This window comes from Lycorma delicatula, chromosome 7 (genome assembly GCF_047948215.1).
Source record: "Lycorma delicatula isolate Av1 chromosome 7, ASM4794821v1, whole genome shotgun sequence".
Classification (NCBI taxonomy): Eukaryota; Metazoa; Arthropoda; class Insecta; order Hemiptera; family Fulgoridae; genus Lycorma; species Lycorma delicatula.
Genome location: NC_134461.1, coordinates 138,553,580 through 138,574,326, shown reverse-complemented (window position 1 = coordinate 138,574,326; position 20,747 = coordinate 138,553,580). Strand labels below are relative to the sequence as shown.

At 30.1% G+C, this 20,747-nt stretch overlaps 1 protein-coding gene across 1 annotated transcript; it reads left to right on the top strand.

Moving 5' to 3' along the window:
• The first annotated feature begins 12,676 nt into the window (after window positions 1–12,676).
• On the top strand, window positions 12,677–20,516 carry LOC142328392 (uncharacterized). The gene is made up of 4 exons (XM_075372099.1): window positions 12,677–12,736; window positions 16,419–16,562; window positions 17,897–18,166; window positions 20,332–20,516. The coding sequence occupies exons 1-4, from the start codon at window positions 12,677–12,679 to the stop codon at window positions 20,455–20,457; spliced, it is 600 nt and encodes a 199-aa protein (XP_075228214.1). The 3' UTR covers window positions 20,458–20,516.
• Window positions 20,517–20,747: the final 231 nt, after the last annotated feature.

Here is a 20,747-nt window from a genome sequence, read left to right as displayed (position 1 = left end):
AAGAGAAGACAGTAAACTATCTGCCCTCAGATTGGACGCCTTAGAATAGTTCAGAACTCACCTGGAAGACAACAACCTGGCTGACGGTTGTCTCCTGCTGGTCGAGGAAGGCTCGTGGGCGGAGGTTGAATTGCGAGCTACTGAAGCATGCAGGATACTCGAGCTAAAGGGACGTGGGGCGAGTCGTCGTATCGATAACCAACGATGTGACACCCACTTAGCACAATATTACCAAATATTACTGTGCATACAAAAGCAAACAAATTTAAACGCTTACTTTTAGGTAGATGAAAATCTAACCCAGAAGTAATCATTTTAAAAGTAAGTGTAGAATACAGTGAATGAAAAGTTATTTACAATCTATATTCTCTTCTTCTGTTTAGCCTCCGGAACCACCGTAATGTATTACTTCAGAGGATCAATGAGGATGATATGTATGAATGTAAATTCATACATATCATCATTATGGCCGACTATTCCTGAGATGTGTGGTTAATTGAAACCCAACCACCAAAGAACACCGGTATCCTCGATCTAGTATTCAAATTCCTCATATAAGTAACTGTCTTTACTAGGATTTGAACCTTAAAACTTTCGACTTCGAAATCAACTTATTTGCGATGACGTGTTCACCATTTGACCTACCTGGTGGGTTTACATTCTATAATAGAATAATCATTTAGTTATAATACAAGTAAAAGAAGATGAAAGATAAATTCTGATTTAGATTGCAGTCGGACAGATATATATTCTGCCATTTTTATTATTTTTTTGTATATTGAAAAACCAATAAGGAAAATTCTAATTGACAAGTACTACTTTGAGGAAAGAAAATAAAGATGTTAGAAATACTAAATATCAATAAATCATTGCAAACTGACAGTTTAGAAAATAAATACATGTCGAACGATAACGAAATTCAACACAGTTAATTAATTATTACCCAAAAAAGGATTGAAATACATTCATATAAAAAAATAAAATACTATAAAAATAATTTAGAAACTCTTCCATAACTCAAAAATAGTTAAATTGAGATACGCCCTTCTGGCAAAGGACTACTGTATAGGGCTTTAAAAGTAACAAACATTTGTATATTCTATTAAAACATTGTAAGATTGAGGTCCTTATGCCAGCATGGATTACAAATATTGATCCTTGGTTGTTTTTTTTGTCTATCTCAGTTATAAACTGGTACACCGAACATACGCAGAATTATGCACACATTAAAACCATTACTGTTTAAATAATTATACTCTTTTCAGTTTAATAGAAACCAGCAGATGATACACTTGTAGCGCATCAAAATTTCAATTTTTTTAAAAGTACATATTTTTATTTATGTCTAAGTTTTATAATTTATATCTACTTACAATTTATGTAGGGTCAGTTTATTCAATACTTATTATTTTCCCATTTAGATAGCGCTATAGCAGAGCTGTAGCTCTAGAAGGGAAAGTATGGCAATAAGTCCAATTTGGGCATATGCGGTTTTCACCAGATGACATTTTGACACTTAAGGAATCCAAAAAACTGAAAAAACCGGACAGAAATTTTCTAGATGTTAATGTTTGTATGTATGTGAGTTCGGTGTTTGCCTCTAAATCGGTTTTCACCAGGTTTTGGAAGAATGTATAATATTACTTAAATTTTTTTAAAGATATTTTTGTGGTCAAACTTGAACCTGTTGTAGAATTTAAAATACGTACGATATTGTTGATTGATTTATACTAATTTGACAGCTATATTGCGTAGACTGTAGAGCATGCCTAGCAAATAAAATTGAATCTCATGCTTAGTCCAATTTAAAAGTATAAAATTCAAAGTTTATTGTTAATCTTAAGAATTTTTACCGATCTCAAAATTATGAGTAATTTAAGATTTTTAAATGATCTTAAATTCTTTTTTCAAAAACTTGTCTGATTTGAGATGTAATGTAAGTTTTTTAAGGGTAAAATATACTTAAAAAGAAAAAAGTACATAATTGAAAATTGGCTTAGATATTTTTATTTACACTTTCTCAAATCAATGTCCACTGCATGATTGAGATGGCAAGCCAAAAAGAGAAAATGCCAGAAATAAGGATTTATTAAAAAAAGTCAGGAAAACTTCTATAAGCTTATAAATTTAACTTTATTCAGTCTTTTTTAAATTTTATTTTCAGATAAACTTTCTGGGCATTTCCTTATCATATTTAACGACTGTAAGAAAATTGTAGTCAAATGAGGCATTCTTCCTTTATAGTGAAAACAAAAAGCTAAAGTCATTACTTTTGTTTTGTCATTAGAATTTTTTGAGCATTTTCTTATCACAGCTCATAAGGTAAAATATACACCAATGAGTGTGTGGAAAGAATTCTTTCCACACTAAAAATTTTCACATTAATAAAAAACAGGTGGCTGAAATGTAATGCACAGGCACTCATAAATCTCGCATGAAAAGAGATTATTTTATTTGCAAACTATTTTCTATGTAATCTCTATTTACAGCTACACATTTTTCTCAATGGTAAATCAGTTTACTAAATTCTGTCAATGAAGATTGCTTGTGGTCTTTCCTTGTTCCACAACCTTACTATGCCCTTCAGTTCACTTGGATGGTGGAATGAATATTCTTAAATCTTTCTTCAGTTTCAGAAAGAAGTAAAAGTGGAATAGATTCAAATTTCAATCACAATAGCCTCGATGGTGATAATTTACATCGCCAAGTGTTTAAAGATGAAAATCTCTTTACGGGTTGTTGAACACAACTCACATGTCTGGTGTCAAGGTGTTTTAACATCTTTATGTATTGCAAAGAAGTAACAGTTTACCCGGCATCCATGTTGTCAGTCATGCACATGTGTTTGAGTTGCAGAACACTTGATAGAATGTTTTTGCAGAATGTTGTATTTTGAATTTTTTTATTGTGGGGAACAGCATTGCTAATATTCTAAGCATTGCCATTTTTCTTCTGGGATGTATTAAAGTATCCAAGTTTCAATTCCCATCACAATATTGCAAAGGAAGTAATTTTCTTTTGTCACAATAACATTTCACATTCCTTTAGTTTTTTGTTCTTTTCTTTGAGTTTACATGGCACCCACCATGATTTTTCAGCAGTCCAGTTGTACAATAATGTGCCCTACTTGTTCTTTCGATAGGTGTACCTGGATGGTGGATCAATTTATATTCATCTCCTTTTGGTGCTTCTCATGTTACCGACCATTTGAACACTGCAAAATTCATCCTTAATGTAAAAAGTTTAATTGCCCACCTATTCCCAGTTTTATCACTGTAAAAGTCTTTTACAAGATGATGAATGTTACTTTTTGGCCTGTTAAAACTAAATCGCTGCACATTATTTTAGTTGCATTGACATAGCCGGAATATTTGACTCCACATCAATGGGGACTGAAAAAAAATGAGAGGGCATGGTTCATTGAATTATGGAGAGTTAGTAGTAGGGGGGAAAATGAAACCACAGATGACCTGTTGCTTTGACATTTTGTTCTTTCATTATGGTCCATTTAATTTTATTAAAAAATTAATAAAATTGATAAATTTTATAAAAATTAATAAATTGCAAGATCCTAAAAAATTTTGACAAGCAACAAATTAATTTCAGATAGTTGACTTCATTTTGACTGCAAATATGAACATTTTATTGAACTTTAATTTCTCAAAATATTTAGTAAGTTTAATTTAAATTTAATAAATTAAAGAAATTAAATTAATGTTTATTAAAATGTTATTTATTTGATATCATTAGTATTTTATAATACCTTAACGTTTTATTACAGGGTAACATGGGTGTAGCTGAACAATGCAATGTTTGGTCTAATGTTATAATTGTCAGAAGGACCTTCAGAGTCAGCCCAGTTTAAATGAAAAATATGAAAACTGTAACCAGAGACTAGTTGATTATTTGAAGTTTGAATTATAGACGAATATGTATTAAGTTTATGCATTATTTATTGATTGAATTACATTTTGTATAGAAACATTTTTGATTAAATTCTGGTAATCTAAATTGTCGTAATTGCATGTTAGTTTAACTCATCGAATATATTGAGCAGAATTAATGTAATGAATAGATGAAAACATTGTATATATAACCATACTATTACATATTATAACATTAACAATAGAGGTGTTTAAAAATAATATAAAATAACAATAACAATGCTGTCTATTTTATACGTTTTATCCTGTCTATTTTATACATTTTAAATCAACGAGGACAGCGATGCGTATTTGTGCGGACTCCAGGGCATGCTGGTATTACAGGTAATGAGAGCGCAGACAAAGCTGCCAGAAAGGCAACAATCTGCGATGATTTGGATGCATTTCCTGTAAGAGTGGCAGAAGTAAGTAGACTCTCCTAGAACAAGTAGCTGTGACCAGACTTAGAATCTGTCACATGCGATTAACAAATTCATATTTGTTAACTGGCGAAGAGAGACAAATGTGCGGTGTTTGTAATAAAACACTGACAGTCAAACATCTAATAGAATAGCATCATATGAGGACATCAGAAAGAGGTTCCATCTTAGAAATGATATTACTGCTGATCTGGATAATGGGAAATGAAGAAAAGAGTTGCATTTTTACACGCCAGTGGACTTCTGTAAAAGTGAAAAATTTAATGCTGTGATAAAGAGTCTCTAAGAGGTGGTAGTTTCATTTATTTATATGTGGGAGTCTCGAAGCGTGGTACGTATAGTGACAGGAGGTTGCCCTCTTGCCTAGGCCACCCTGGCTCATCTGCATTCAAGAACGGTGAGTCGGGGTGTGTCCGATGATGGCATGGGGGACCATCAAGGGTAGACTGAGGGCGTGAGGCTGTGGGTGGGCGTGGTGCATGCCTATAGCCTATTTATAAGGAGGAGTCAACTGCCACAGTGCCCTGAAATACTGCTCAACGGTGGTTCTGGTCACCCCGAGAGTGCTTAACTATAAACGAGACAGGTAGAAGGAAATTGTATTGATAAATTGTATTTTTAATTTCATGGTCTTTTGAGAACCTTATCTCAAATTTTAATATCTGGGCCCTTTACATCCCGTAAGTGTTGTGTTTGTCTTTGTTGTTTGTAAGGGCCCTTTACACACTTACATATGACAATCCTGATGGTGATACCAACTTCTTTCTAAGAACGTGATGAGGGCAATGACCTTAGTAATCTATGCCTGTAAAAATGTAATATAATGTAATGTAATACAAATATGATACAATTTTGAACAATATAACTGAAATACAAATATTAGGTAGTATCATATAGTTAAGATATGTAATAAGTATAACAAAATGAATACATATAAAAAGAACATTGAATAAAAACAATTATCTGATAAGGGTAGCAGACAATTTATGTATTGGTCTACGAAATACACCATTTGATGTACAAATGTCAACTCTAAATTATCAGAACCCATGAAAGCATGAGTAACAATTCCAGATTTCCAAAATAATGTATAAGTATTATCACAAATTAAAACTAAATCGCCCTCACACAGATTTCTATTAGGAAACTACCATTTCCAAATAACTTGAATAAATTTCTGCAATAATTGCCATCTACCTAAACGATTTTCTGGAATTTCAGAAAAGTCTGGGTCAGGAAATGAAGTAAGAGTAGAACAGATTAAGAAATGGCCAGGAGTAAGCGGTTCAGGATCTTTAGGGTCATTAGAAACAGCAAAAAGTGGGCGAGAATTAAGACATGCTTCGATTTGAGTTAAAATTGTATAAAATTCCTCGAAGGTAAGAATGGTTTGTCAAACGACACGGTGAAGATGAAATTTAACACTCTTGATCACACTTTCCAACAAGCCACCAAAGTGGGGCGAGGAAGGGGGAATATAAATGACCATTTGAAATTGAGAATTTGAGAAAGATTGAATAGCCGAATTGAAGTCCTTCGATTTAAAAAATTGAAACCAATTCATAAAGAGTGTTCCTAGCACAACAAAAGTAGCGTTATCTGAATACATTCGATTACAAATATCCCTGCGAGCAATAAATCGTCTTAAGGCAGCAATGAAGGATTCAGTTAGCCTTAGTAACTAAGCAAATAAAAAGCGCAATATAGGCCTTTGAAAGAATTTTAGATTCCTGCCCGCCATGGCGAATCATAATAGGGCCACCATAGTCAATAGTGCAACTAGAAAAGGCTCGCGAAGGAGTGATTCTAGAAGAGGGTAATTGACCAAGTTGCTGAGATTGGTTATCAGCATTAAAATGAAAACATTTTAGGCAATTCGTAAGTATAGAACGAATAGCTATTTTTGCATTCACAATCCAAAATCTTTGACGAAGAGAACTGTGAATTAATTGTAGTCCAGCATATAAAAGACGTAAATGTTCACTGTGGATGATTAACCTTGTTATGTTTGCATGAGGATGTAGTATTAATTGATGTTTTTTATCGAAAGAAATTAGAATGTTTCAGTCTACCTCCTACACGAAGTAAACCTTTATAGTCTAAAAATGGATCTAGCTAACTGAGTTTACTTTGTTTCGAAATGAAATGTTGGTTTTGAAGATCATTAATTTCAGATTTAAAATATGCTAACAGATAGACTATCTATCGTTAATAGACTTATGCTTAATATTTTGAATGAATCTAAAACAATAAGTAAAGACACGAATTAGTTTAGACAGCGATGATTATTTCTCAGTATAATCAGTAATATTATAGGTCAAAAGAGATACCTGAACAGTTTGAAGTTTTTCAACAAGGCCTTGAGGATCAACATTTGTTTCAGTAGAATTAAAGTGATGATTAGTTGCCCAACAGAAAGAATCATGCCACCATAATACAAAATTAATTTTTCTGGAAGACATCCCCAAGAGAGTATATCGGCAGGATTCGAAGGTGAAGGCTCCTGCTGTATGAAGGATGCTTGCAGGGAGGTCGAGTTCAGGGTCACTTGTGCATGCAGGGTGCTTGAGCTGTGAGCTCATCAACACAAGACTGCTACCCTGTGAAGATCACGATGATGCTCCTCAAAGGGGGTTTAGCGGAGAGTCGCCAAGTTTGAGTATCGATGTTAGGCTATCAAATACACTGAGGTTCAGAAGTACCTCAGGGTGTACATTGATGAGAAACTTCAGTTCAATAGACACCTTCAATATGTCACAGAAAAGGCTTGTTGTGCCTTTTTTTGGGATTCGACGTATGGTCAATCCAGATTGGGGTCTCAATTTTAGAACCTAAGTATCCTGTACAAGGGCGTGTGCAAAGCAATTATGTTGTATGCTGCACCACTTGGGCGGATAGGATGAAATTCCATAGTTATAGAGATGTATTATTGAGGGCCAACGATTGGCTACAAACACCTTCCAATTGGTGGATTGACCATGAATCCAATGGAGTGCAATCATGCAATCATAGAATCAGAATATAAATGAATTTCATTGATTCTTTCATTTAAAGCTAATGTAACTTTATATAAACGTGATAAGAGCAAACAAGCACAGTTCAAGTCTTCGAAGAGTCATTTGTTTTAAAGGGCCAACTCGTGATTTGGAACAATAAATTACAGTAAGTAATTCTAACATATATACAACATCCGAAACCGTTAAGAGATGAATCTGCAAATCCATGGAGTTGAAAGGATTTGATGCTACTATCAGTGTTTAACTTTACACATTGTCAACATTTATAGAACTAACTAAACTTAATTGATTGTATAAAATTTGCCACTGCGATAGTAAATTATCGGGTAAAGTATCATCCCAATTGCATTTGACTAGCCAAAGGCTTTGCATAAAAATATAATGGGTCCAATAAGATCTAATGGATCATAGATCCATTATTAAAATATTATTGAAATATTCATAGTGAATATTTTAACTTCCCTTTGATTGACTTCATAAGTTAATTTATCTAATTATTCCATAATATACCTAAAGTACATATGTTTTCATTTTTATTTAATGATATAGGTGTATTTAATAGTACAGTATCATCAGTGGAGAAAACAATATTTTGACAATTGGAGAACCACTTATGAATGGTGGTTAAAAAAGCCATACTTTTTTAATAAGTTATATCAGTTTTTAACTTCTTAATTTCATGTACACTATCAGCTCCTGTAATAAGGTCAACATAAAAATCATTTAATATGGCTGTGCAGGCATTAGGAAATTGATCGTTATTATCATTGGAAATTTGAATTAAGGCAATTAACTGTTCTTAAGGCATAATGCTTTAAGTCTTGTTCAGGGTTTTCACGCCACAGTATTCTTTGTAAATTACTGTCCTTTTGTAACTAGAATCTGTATGTACATTTTTGTGATATCAGATGTGATAATTAAAATTATTGAAAATAAGTCTTGTTGGACCGTAGGTCCTATCAGTGTATCATTTAGAGATAGACTATTGCTGGATTTGGCTGAGCCATCAAACAACTCTTAGTTTGGTTGTTAAGCTTGTTTCCTTGAAAACAGTGTGATGAGGTAGATAAAAAACTGAGTCAGGTATCAATAAATCCTTTGAATTAAGTTCAGACATATGACCTAGGTCTATATATTCATTAATAAAATTAGAGTATCCCTTCTTAAAACTAGGGTCTTGAATAAGCTTACGTTTTTCTCTTAACGCCAAAAATCTATTTTTGGCGTTAAGAGAATCACCAAGATGTTATCTGATTTAGGAAGTAACGTAACTATAAATCTACCATCCTTATTCCTAATTGTATTTTCTATGAAATTCCTTTCACATATTGAGTTACCATGAGAGGTTAGTTTGACTAAATAGGTTCTTCTACCTCCCAGAATTTTTCTATCTGTGATGAAGTTTATTGTAATGAAAAAGGAAGAAACTGAATTGTTGCGTGTAACATTTAAAGGAAGGTTTCCAGCTAATATATATCCTAGTCTTGTTTCTTGTATCAAGGGAAAATGCTGGTTATGTACAAATTTATTCGGCAGAATAAGGTTTAGGAAGTACTGTGCACCTAAAAGGACATCAGTATTTGAAGAAATGTTAAAGTTTGGGTCCGCAAGAAATAAGTTTTCAGGTAAATTAAGATGAGATGAATAAAATGATTCAGCAGGAAGATTGTCAGGTTCAGTAATACAGCACAAACAATGTCTAATGTAAAGTTTTCATAGTGACAGTATAGTTAACTGTGACACTAATTTGACAATGAGCTATTAATTCCAGAAGTTGGAAGATTATTTTTTGTTAAAGTTAGCCCAAGTTTATGAGCAAATTCCGTTGTGCAAAAATTGGCTTGACTGCCAGAATCAAGCAACACTCTACATGTCTGATAATTTCCATGTTTGTCCACAGTATTGCACACAGCAGTAGACAATAAAACATTTTTGTTTGTAATTTTAATGCATGGTAAGTATTATTTTCAGGCTTAGCGCTAGATTTATTAATTTCCTCTGTATTGATTAAGGAATGATGCTTTTAGGAACATGTTTTACATACATGCTTATTCATACAATTATTTACAGAGTGACCTGTTTGAAAACAAAGCAACACTTATTCTGGACTAAAAATTCCTTGCGTTCATCTACTGTTAAATCAAGAAATTTTTTACATACATGTAAAAAATTTATAACATATACAAAAATTTATTATTTATATAAATATAAATAATGATCGGATTTACACATTGTACATTTAATAATTTTTGAATTTGCATGGAAACTAAATTTCTCCTGTAAATTTTATTTGTATTGTTATATTTCCCTTTTTCTTTAAAGGGTTTGTTAAATACTTGTTTGTTAAAAGAGTGAGTGTTATTTGATTGCGAATTATACTCAAGTTTAGCTGCAACATTTTCAGGTATTTGTCTTCTATTAAGTTTTTGAAATTAGGAAAGTTTTCATTAGAAAGTCTTTCCTTCCAATTTTTGCAAGTATTTTTGACTAATTTAGATGCTAGTAATTGCATAACAATGAGCTCAAAAGGATTTACAGGTAAATTCATTGCCTCCAATGAACTTATACAAGAATTAATTTTATTAATAAAATGATCTAATTATCAATGAAACAAATTTTTTTAATATTTTCAATAAGATGAACAGAGATTATGTATTTATTATCATATCTTTTTTTAAGGAGATTTAAGGAGACTGAATAATCGATAGTCTTTGATAATATTAAGAGCCTCATCCCTTAAAGATGACTAAGTAGTATAATTTTTGAATATCAGAAAGGTCATTTCTAGAATTTATCAAGTCACTAAATGTATTAAAGAAATGCTGCCAGTCAAGTAAATTTCCACTAAAACATGGCAATTTAATTGGCTGTAAGAACTGAATTTGACTAATTGGTTTCATATCGGTAGGATCTGATTTATCTGGTTTTATAGACATTTTATATAACAAAGATTTACATTCTAAGTTACTTAGATTGTCTTAGCTTCCAACTGAGATTGAATCTCATCATATTTAACTTGTCAGCAAAGGTATACCACGTTTTTTAAAAAGCTCCTTGCTATTAGTCTGCAAAGTCTTACTGTTGAGTGCCTCCTGGTCAGTCATTTTGAATTTAATTATATTAACGTAAATATTAATAATAAGAAATTAGACATAATAATAATAAGAAAAGAAAAATTCTTACACATCAATTCCTCTATTGCTTACACTTTTATAGTTAAATTTCACTGCGTATAATGTTTGTATGGATTACAGTTTTTGGAGTAGCTTGTATAACTATACGAATGAATGTCTAAACGAATTAAGTCCATTTTGAAACTTACAATTTAAAATTAAATACGTCGCTGAAGTTCAATATCCGGATTGGAGGACCAATAAATATGTTGATTATTTGAAGTTTGAATGATTATAGACGAATATGTACTGAGCTTATGCATTATTTATTGATTGAATTACATTTTGTATAGAAACATTTTTGATTAAATTCAGGTAATCCTATTTGTCGTAATTGCATTTTAGTTTAACAAATTGAATATATTGAGTAGAATTAATGTAATAAATAAATTGAATAGATGAAAACACTGTACATAACCGTACTTCAACATATCATCATGTCTTTTGTGTCTACAACTGAGTCAGCTGAGCGGCGAGAAAAAGAATTACGACAATTAAAACTGCCATTACAATATTTTTAAATAAAACAAATTATTTTTTAAATAAAAAAAAAAAAATAATAATTTAAAAATTTAGATTTAGTTAAAATTATAACAAAAATAATTCATCTAGTGATCTTTAGAATAACGTATAAACTGTTATTTATATGCATTCAAGGAATAAAAGTATTAACATTTTTCAAAAATGAATTTTTTACAAAATTTATCTAACATGAAAAACTTTATCGGGCATCTTGTTGTTTCTGGATGAACATGTAAAAAAAGGATCTTAGTAAAAATTAATTCTTGGTTGAAATGAACAAATCTGAGTAAAATATTTGGTTTGTAAGGATTTACATGCACTAGTTTTGCACAAAATGTTTTTGTATCTGTTTGTGTACAGTGAAACAGATTTTTGCTGATTGATGGAAATGACAAAACCTCAGAATATTTACAAAATTGTTTTGTAATAATATTAAAAGTGAATAATTGTAACTGAGTAAATAACTATTCAGTTCCTGAATGGTTATAAACAATACTTAAATACTGTAGTAGTCATTTCTTTACAACTACTGTCCTTTCATATTGTATTGTTTTTTAAACAATTGTAAAGGTGCTTTAGGAAATGTAAATCTTTTTCCTTCTATAGATTTTTTCCAGAAATCATATTTTTTTTTAATAATTTATGTACATTTTATTTTTCTTAATATTGTTTATTATTTGTTACCAGAGTACAAATTTTGTTGTACTGCTTGTAAAGTGTGGATACTTTACACCTCATTTCATTCGAAGATATTCAATTTGTTTTCAGTTCAAATTTTATTGTCTTTTATGTAACTTATATACAGAAAGTCAAACAACAAACATAAATAGATGTAGATTTCTGAAAATGTTTGATTAACTTAATATTTAGAAATTGGTATTTGTAATTCAATTACATCAAAAAAATATAGCTTATTGGCTTTTACTGTATATAAAGTTTGGAAAAATGAATTGACCATGTTATGTTTATTTGAAAACAGTCAAGAAAATAGTTACTTGTATTGAAAAATACTGGATTCTTGCTTGATTAAAATTCAAGGTTCTGAATTTGGCTAAAAAACTTTAATTTTAAAAACTGAGAGACTATTGCATACCAATATTAGTGGATTAAACATAGTTTGCTAATAAAACTGTCATTAGTGATTGGGTGAAAATGTTTTTTCGGTGTTAGATGGAACTATGAGGCATATTCATAAAGTAAATTTTCAGCTATTTATGAAACCACTGCAGTTGTTTTGATTAAGCAGTCACTTGCCTGCTGGTGAATGCTGATTGCAATGTCTGTGACAATCATTTCTCTCACCAGTTGTGAAGTGCGCGCGTGATTCAATTTTTGTTTGCAAAAAAATCTTCAGCTGCTGAAATTCATTGGGAGTTGTGCCTAGTGTATGGACCTACAGCACTGAGTGAAGGAAAGGTTAGACAATGGTGTTGAGACTTTAAAAATGGCCACACAAATACGATGATGAAGACCGAAGTGGCAGGCCAGGCCCAGTATTCAGACCAACGAAATTGTTGAACAAGTGAACCAAAAACTGTGATGTGATTGAGGATCACATCATTGGCGATTGAGGATTAATGCTCTGGCTGATGAATTTCCGTATGTTGGAAATTCTTCAAGATTGTCTCAGAAAAGCTCAGATATCACAAATTTTGTGGAAGGTGGGTACCAAAAATGCTCACCGACCAACACAAAGAGCAAAGAATGTGCGATGGACAAGCATTTTTGGACCACTATTGATTTACAAGATGGAGATGATTTTTTCCCACATTGTTATGGGTGACAAGATGTGGACCAATGCAAAATCAAAACAACAGTCAATGCAGTGGCACCATTCAAGTTTCCCAAAACTGAAAAAGTTTAAGCAATCTCTGTACCCAAGTTGAAAAATGTTGGCTATCTTTTTTTGGGACGAAAAGAGCATCTTTTGATTGATTTCATGGAACGTGCATCAACAATTACAGCTGATGTGTGCTGCAAAACGCTCACCAAACTGAGATGTGCGATACAAAATCTACGATATGGGAAACTATTGTGTGTGTAAAACTCCTTCACGACAGCATGCGTCCTCATACTGCTGCCTTAACCATGAAGAAGATTAAAGATTTTTGTTAGGAACTTTTTAGCCACCCTCCATATGACCTTGCACATAGTGACTATTTCGTCTTCTTGTATTTGAAAAAGTGGCTTGGTAGACAAAGTTTGAAAACGACAAGAAACTCAAGACTGCCGTTGTCAACTGGTTCAATTTCTAGATGGTGAACTTCTATGCAGAGGGGTTAAGAAACTGGTGCAGTGTTACAAAAAGTGCTTAAAACTGAATAGCAATTATTTGGAAAAGATTAGCAGATATGTAGTAAACTAAAACTGTAAGTATAAACCTTTTCTCATGAGTTAATTTCTTTTTAATAACCAAACAACTCTTATCTTATGAATATGTCTTGTTTATGAACATTAAATCTATAATTTAGATGAAGCCAAAGAACCTGTTTTGCAGTTCGCATCAGATACTAAAATTTAAAAATTTGATGTGTGCACTACATGATTTTGCTGTTAAATTACATACACACATTTTTATTAAGTGAAAAGTACATAATTGGACAGTTACACAATTGCTAAAATATTAGTTTTTATTAACATCAAATATTTATACAATTATTAATTTAACAATCTTACCTGAAGTATTAGGATAGAGTAAAAATCCCTTTAATACTCTAAATAAATGTAAGTCTTACATCTATCAAATGCTATGTTTTTTTAAATTATTATGATGTAACTATCAACAAAATGAAAACAAAAATGATTAATCAGATGGTTTCACCAAATCTGATGTGTATACCACATGACTTACTTATATGCCTATTAAATTACATATACACATTTTTTTTAAGATGAAAAGTCAATAAAATTTTATTTCATTAATAACTTCTGATATTTTTTCATATTTAATTTATTATTGTTATTTTTTTTTCAGTCAGAGGAATTATTAATAGATCAATATATTTAAATAAATAAAAAAAAAAGTGGATGAAGTCTGATTCGAACCAATGTACGTTCCCCGTATAAGATCCAAATATTTCATTAATTAAAATTTAATTTGACTATAACTCTGGAACCAATGAAAATAAGTACCACTTGTATATTGTTGAAAAGCTCTCAATGAGTTCTTGTTACTGCAGTTAGGAAACAGTTTTTGGACACTTTTGGTTCAGTCAATTGCAATCAAAAGGGGAGGTACACAACTAGATGTCACAACAGTCCTAAATCCAAAATCTCAACATCCTACAGCTAATGTTTTTGAGTTATGTGAGATACATATGCACGTACATACATACATACATACATACATACATACATACATACATAAGTATGTTTAGACGTCATACCAAAACTAGTAAAAATGAATTCAGGGATGGTCAAAATGGATATTTCTGTTGAAATCTGAAATTTTTCATCATCACAATACTTTTATTACTTTGTACAAGGAAGTAAAAATGAAAAGTGCACTGGAGATAAGCATTAGGAATATGGTTATAGTTCTATTTAATGTAAATATGATGGGCAGTGACAGTGAAAGCTTAAAAGTTTTTTGTGATAATCAGTAAAGCCCAAACATTTAAAAATCGTGTAAAGCCTGATTACTTATTTGTCAAATAATAAAGCATGGATGATGAGTGAAATTCATTAATAGGAAGAAACTTTTTATAAACAAAAAAAAAAAAAAATGTTACGGTAGGTAACTACCACGCATATCCCAAATTGACAAATTTTAGCAGTGTACCAAATTTGTTTCTTACTTCAAAACATTAAATCTGTTTTTCAATGTATGGATCAAGGTGTGATTGGAATATTTTAGAGATTCATTTCATCTCAGACATATCTTATAATTTATTTACAAATAATGTGCAATTTAGCTTCAATTTACATGCAGCAGTACTTTAAAAAGCAAACTTATTCCATTTCAACCTGGTTGTGGACTTCAGTGAGACTAAAATTTCTTTATCACAGCGGGTTAGGAGCCAAAAGATTAATATTTTTGATAAATGTACTCGCTGAGTTAGATGATTATGGAGTTTAAATAAAAGCATTACAACCTCTGGTGTATTGATGTGAAATCTTTATTTAAATTTCTACTTATACATCAGAAGGAACAAAGAATTCTGATGATGATGGAAGTACTATTTCTGATATTACCAGAATAATCTTTCATGGGATGAAGCTGAAAAAGGATTGAAACTTAACTTTTTTTTTGGAGCCATGTTTAGATTAAATTGGTGAGTTAATTTCTAAATTTAATAACCAATTGAAATAAAAAAACCATTTTTAAACATGAAGTAAGTGGTCATATTCACATCTTCATTTATTTCAATAACATTTAAGATAGTTTGATTTAATTCTTAGCTGATTTTGGATTAAATTTTGTCAAATTTGAGTTAAGTCTTTGCAGATGGCAGCGGTCTGGAAGAGCTGTACTTCAGTTGGCATCTGCAGAATCTAATTAATCAACTGTAGACTATTCATTGATCCAGCTATATCGATACTACTATTTCTTGTTGTTATTTGATGAAAACATTTCAGAATATTTTTATATATTTGATATACTACCTGCAAAATTAAAAAAAAAAAAAAATTAATTTGAATGTATTATTTAATATTTATTATTTCAGTGATAGCTGATCATTTCCTTACATATATTATTCATTTTAACTGTTATATTCAGATTAATAAAATTTATCTATGGTCTTAAGTGAATAAACTCAACTGTTTTAATGTTCAATTAAAAACATCAATTTTCATTTATATGATTTAATTATTTACTTTATAAATCTATTACCGTATGAATATATTATGAAATATTGTGAGAAACTACGTGTGGGTTAATGTTAGATTATCACTTTATACTGCTTTATATTAATAACAATTCAGGGTGACAACTTAATTTTAAGAGTTTTTAACTTTTACTGTTTTATTTAAAAAAATTATCTGACAAATAAAATGTGAATATCTTTAAAAATATGATCTAGACTTGGGAAAGACTGAAAAGTGGTGATCACTTTTTCTTTTTTGATGATTTTTGTAATTCTATCAAAACTGATCATGCTCACAAATGAACAGAAAAATTATTCTGATTTGGATTGATAATTGAATGAATAGTGCATGAGTGTAGTAAATATTAAGTTATATGTGATTAACTAGAATAAAGTTACACTGAAGGTCCATAAGCGTATGTGTAGAATCATGTGTTAAAAGGTTCATTACTTCTTACCAGAATGAAAACCGTTGTGTGTTTGTAGTAAAGAGAATTGATTTCATAAAATAATGTGTATTTGTTTATGTTTACAGGAAACATTAAATACACGTATAACAGTTGTTAATAATGTTGAATTTAAGAAAAATTTAATCAACATAAATAATATTAGAGAAGAACTTCTAGAAATTAACAATAGTATAAATGAATTAAATGAAATTCTATTATCACATGAAGAGGTTTGTTTTATGTATTTAAATTATTTGTAAGCTAACCTACTATGATTATTAAGTTGTTAACTTTTGATAAATTATCTTATTTCTTTTTAGGATAAAATATTTGACAAAATCAGTTGTGCTGAAGATTAGAAAAGAAATTAGTTTGATTTAATTCTTAGCTGATTTTGGATTAAACTTTGTTGAAATTTGAGTTACGCCTTTGCAGATGTCAGGAGTCTGGAAAGAGATGTACTTCAACTCGCATCTGCAGAATCTAATTAATCAACTGTAGACTATTCATTGATCCAGCTATATCGATACTACTATTTCTTATTGTTATTTGATGAAAACATTTCAGCGAATTTTTATATATTTGATATACTACCTGTGAATTAAAAAAAAAATTAATTTCAATGTATTATTTATTATTTCAGTGATTTCAGCTGATCACTTCCTTAAGTGTTGATGTTTTTAGTAATAGGTTTGAATTTATGCAGTATGCAATGTGCTCAATTCCTTTTTTGTACAAACAATTCATGAAAACTGCATAAATACCTTTTAGACTTTCTTGTTAAATAATATTTAATTGAAAGAGAACTAGATTTTTGAATTTGTTTTAATACAGTTGAATATTGTTAAACTTATTTTTAAATTGATTATTGACAATATTGTTTAAAGATCTACTATTGATAAAGTAATTACTCAAATAACCTGAATTTTAATGAAGATAAAAATAACTCTTTTAGTCAATTTGTTAATTAGATCTTTTTCAGATTTGTTTTACGGAAGTTATTAAGCTCAAAAATTGTGTTTGAAAAGATGAAGGGAAAACTCTTTTCCCAAGTTTTTTATTTAATGAAAATGGTGTATTTTTGATTGATTTATTTCTTATAAAAAATAGAGCAATTCTAAGTCTGTATAGTGATTAGCATGTTGGCTTCTAAGCCGGTCCTGGATTTATTTCCCACTGGGGTTTTATTATCATTGGAAAAAAAAATTTTGTTTTTATTGGTACCTGTACTATTTTATTATTGGGCTAATGCTCAATAATCAGGTATTAGGCTGATGTGGTAAAATAAGTTAATCCATTTTATTTTCTAACATATGTTTATAAAGAATTTCTTTTTTTGGTAGCATATTTACAGAATTTTTTTCAACTTGCCTGATTATAAGTAAAGTTTCAATATCTTATAAAAGATCTTTATAAATTTCAGATTTAGTTATTTCCAATAATGTCTAGTTTACCTGAAGCATTCTAGAAAGCGAAATATGGAACAAGTTACTAATTACTGTGTATTTATTAGTAAAACAAAGAATTTTTTTTTAATGAACTTATGTTAGCTTTTCATTTTAAGGATATTGATGAAAGTTCAGCACCTTTATCAGTAACAGAGGAGTTAAAAAAGAGTGATCATGAAACTGTTCATATACTTTTAACTGAATGGATTAATAATATCAAATCAAGAGGTTCATTTCATCATGACATGAATTACGCCGCTCACTTTTCTCAGCTTTCATCTGGTTATGAATCTGACCATGATGAGTCAAATTTTGAGGATTTGTTTCATAAAGATTTCAGTGCGAAAATACTATTATTATATAATAATTGTAAATCAGTGTCAGAGGTAGATATAGAAATTTATATATTTTTTAAATTAAGCCTATTAATTTATTTGTATATATTTTTTTTTTACAGAAGAAAATGAATAATGTGTGAATAAGTAATAAAATTGGATTCATGCTTCTAAAAATCTACTACTGATCATTATTCTTTGCTCTGCCAATTCAGTTAATTACAGGATTGTGACATCCATAATTCCTAAAAAAAAATTTCATATATTTATTATATTATAGAATTTAATTCTCCATTAGATGTAATAACTTCTTGAAAAAGTGAAAATTCTGAATAGTGTACAATGTTGGAGCCAGACTGTTTGTAGTTTAGGGGTGGTGTTTAAAATAATTTCACTACTTTGTCATGGAAATTATGTTTTTTCAATTTTGAACTTGCACAAAAATTGGAGAAAATGGGTACAACAGACAGAACCTTGTTTAACCAAAATAATGTGGGCCGATTCAGTTCCAAATAAGCATGAATGTTAGAAAATAAATTTCATGTTCTAGGGATGATAAAAAAATGAGTGAGAACTTTTTAATTCTGCTTACTATGGTTTTTGACTTGAGTTCCATCTTTTACCTATGCGATGGCAATAATGTCTGCAATGTGTAGTAATATTTTCAGCCATATTAGACACATAGCTCAAATTTGGCAGCCAAGTAATTAGGTCATATTTTATTACAAGTGATGATTTATTTTGTCTGAAAAAGATGGAACTATTGATTTTCATTAAAACTTGAATAAAGTGTTGTGAAATGGTGAAGATGTTAGTAGGGAAGTCTTTTGGTGAGGATTTTATGTCGACAACAAGGGTTTATGAGTGTTAAAAATGGTTTTAAGAAGGCCTTGGAGTCGTTGAAGTTGACAACAGGGTTGATATTCAAACACAACTACAATCAATAAAAATATCAAAATAAAGATCGAATTACTATTAGAGAAGTTGCAGAAGAGGTAGGAATCTCTTGTGGCTCGTGTGAAACAGTTTTAACTGGTTATGAAATGAATAGGAACAAAATTTATTCCAAAACTGTTAAACAATTTTAACAAAAGTAGCATTGCAGAACAGTTGTTGATGAAATTGCTGATGACTCTGAATTACTTGAACATGTCATAACAAGTGATGAAATATGGATGTACAGTTAGGATATTGAAATGAAGGTCCAATCATTCTATGGGAAGCAGAACAAAAGGGTTGAAGACTGAAAAAGCATGCCACATTCAAAACAATGTATGTTTTCCTTACTGCTTTTATCAATTACAGTGATATTATGAACTCTTCTCACAAGATTATACAGTTAACAAAAAGTGTTACTCAGAAGTTTTATGCTGTTTACATGAGGCAAATGAGTTCTGAAGAAAACAACCACAAATGTGTGAGAAAACACTTTTTGCAGCGGGATAACGCTCCAACTTATACTTAACTGTTAATTTGTGTGATTATTTAGTACAAAGGAACAACAGACCGATTGTTTAGCCTCTGCATTCTCCTTACATCATTTTTTCTTGTTTCCACTGATTAAAAGGAAAAAAATTTGCGACTATAGATGAGATAAAGGAAAATTGCTTAGTAACTAACTTTAGGCTATACTAAAAAATGCTTTCTATAAATGTTTTGAGGATTGGAAGAAACACTACTTTGAAGGGAATATAATTCATATAGAAGAATAAGTAAATTTTCTTGATAAAATTTAAAATGGTACAATTTTTGTGAAATTCATTTCTTGGAGATTTCTGTTTCTTTGCATCTCCCATTTCATGAAATGTTAAATCTATCTTTGAATAGCCTTATCAACAGATTTTCCTTGTTCATGTATTGATAAAAATTAATGTTGAACAGATGCAACTGATTCCAATTCTGCGCACTACTGAATGCACTTTGATTTTTTGTTGCACACCCATGTACTATGCTTACTGATTCAGCAACCATGAATGTGTTTCGTTTATATATCTCAGTCATGTTGAATCCATTTCCTGTACATAAGGCAAAATTTTAAAAGGTTTCTTTACATTCTACCACATCCAATAATTGATACTCAATATTTGTAGAGCTGTGTTTTTTTTAAATTCTAGCATTCTTTTATGTTAATCCTAATTATATGATTACATTTGGTATTGATTTGTTTTACTTCATGTTTTATTTATTTAATATAGTTCTTTTATTATTTTTTGCAGTTTATTTGTAGTCTTAAAGAAATAAAAGAGGAAACAAATAAAATTCTGACATCTATTGAAAATGAAGATGCTGTAAAAAGTCTTTTGTCATATATACATGCTTTGAAAGGAATTATGGAAGTGTAGAAATATATTTCTCTGAACATCATGGAAGATATATTTATTTATATTTTGTTACAGAATGATTAATTTAAGGATAATATGTTATATTAAAATAAATTCTTTGTGCTTTAGAAAAAAAATTTCTCTCAGCTGCTGATACAAAGGTGTAAAATATATATAACGCTGCCAATGATAAAGTAATATTTATTATGATTATACTATGATTAGGTTTTTATTTATTTATGTGTTATGTGATTAATGAATAAATCTATTATTTTCATTAAAAATGTTATAATATTTATTATTATTAAGTA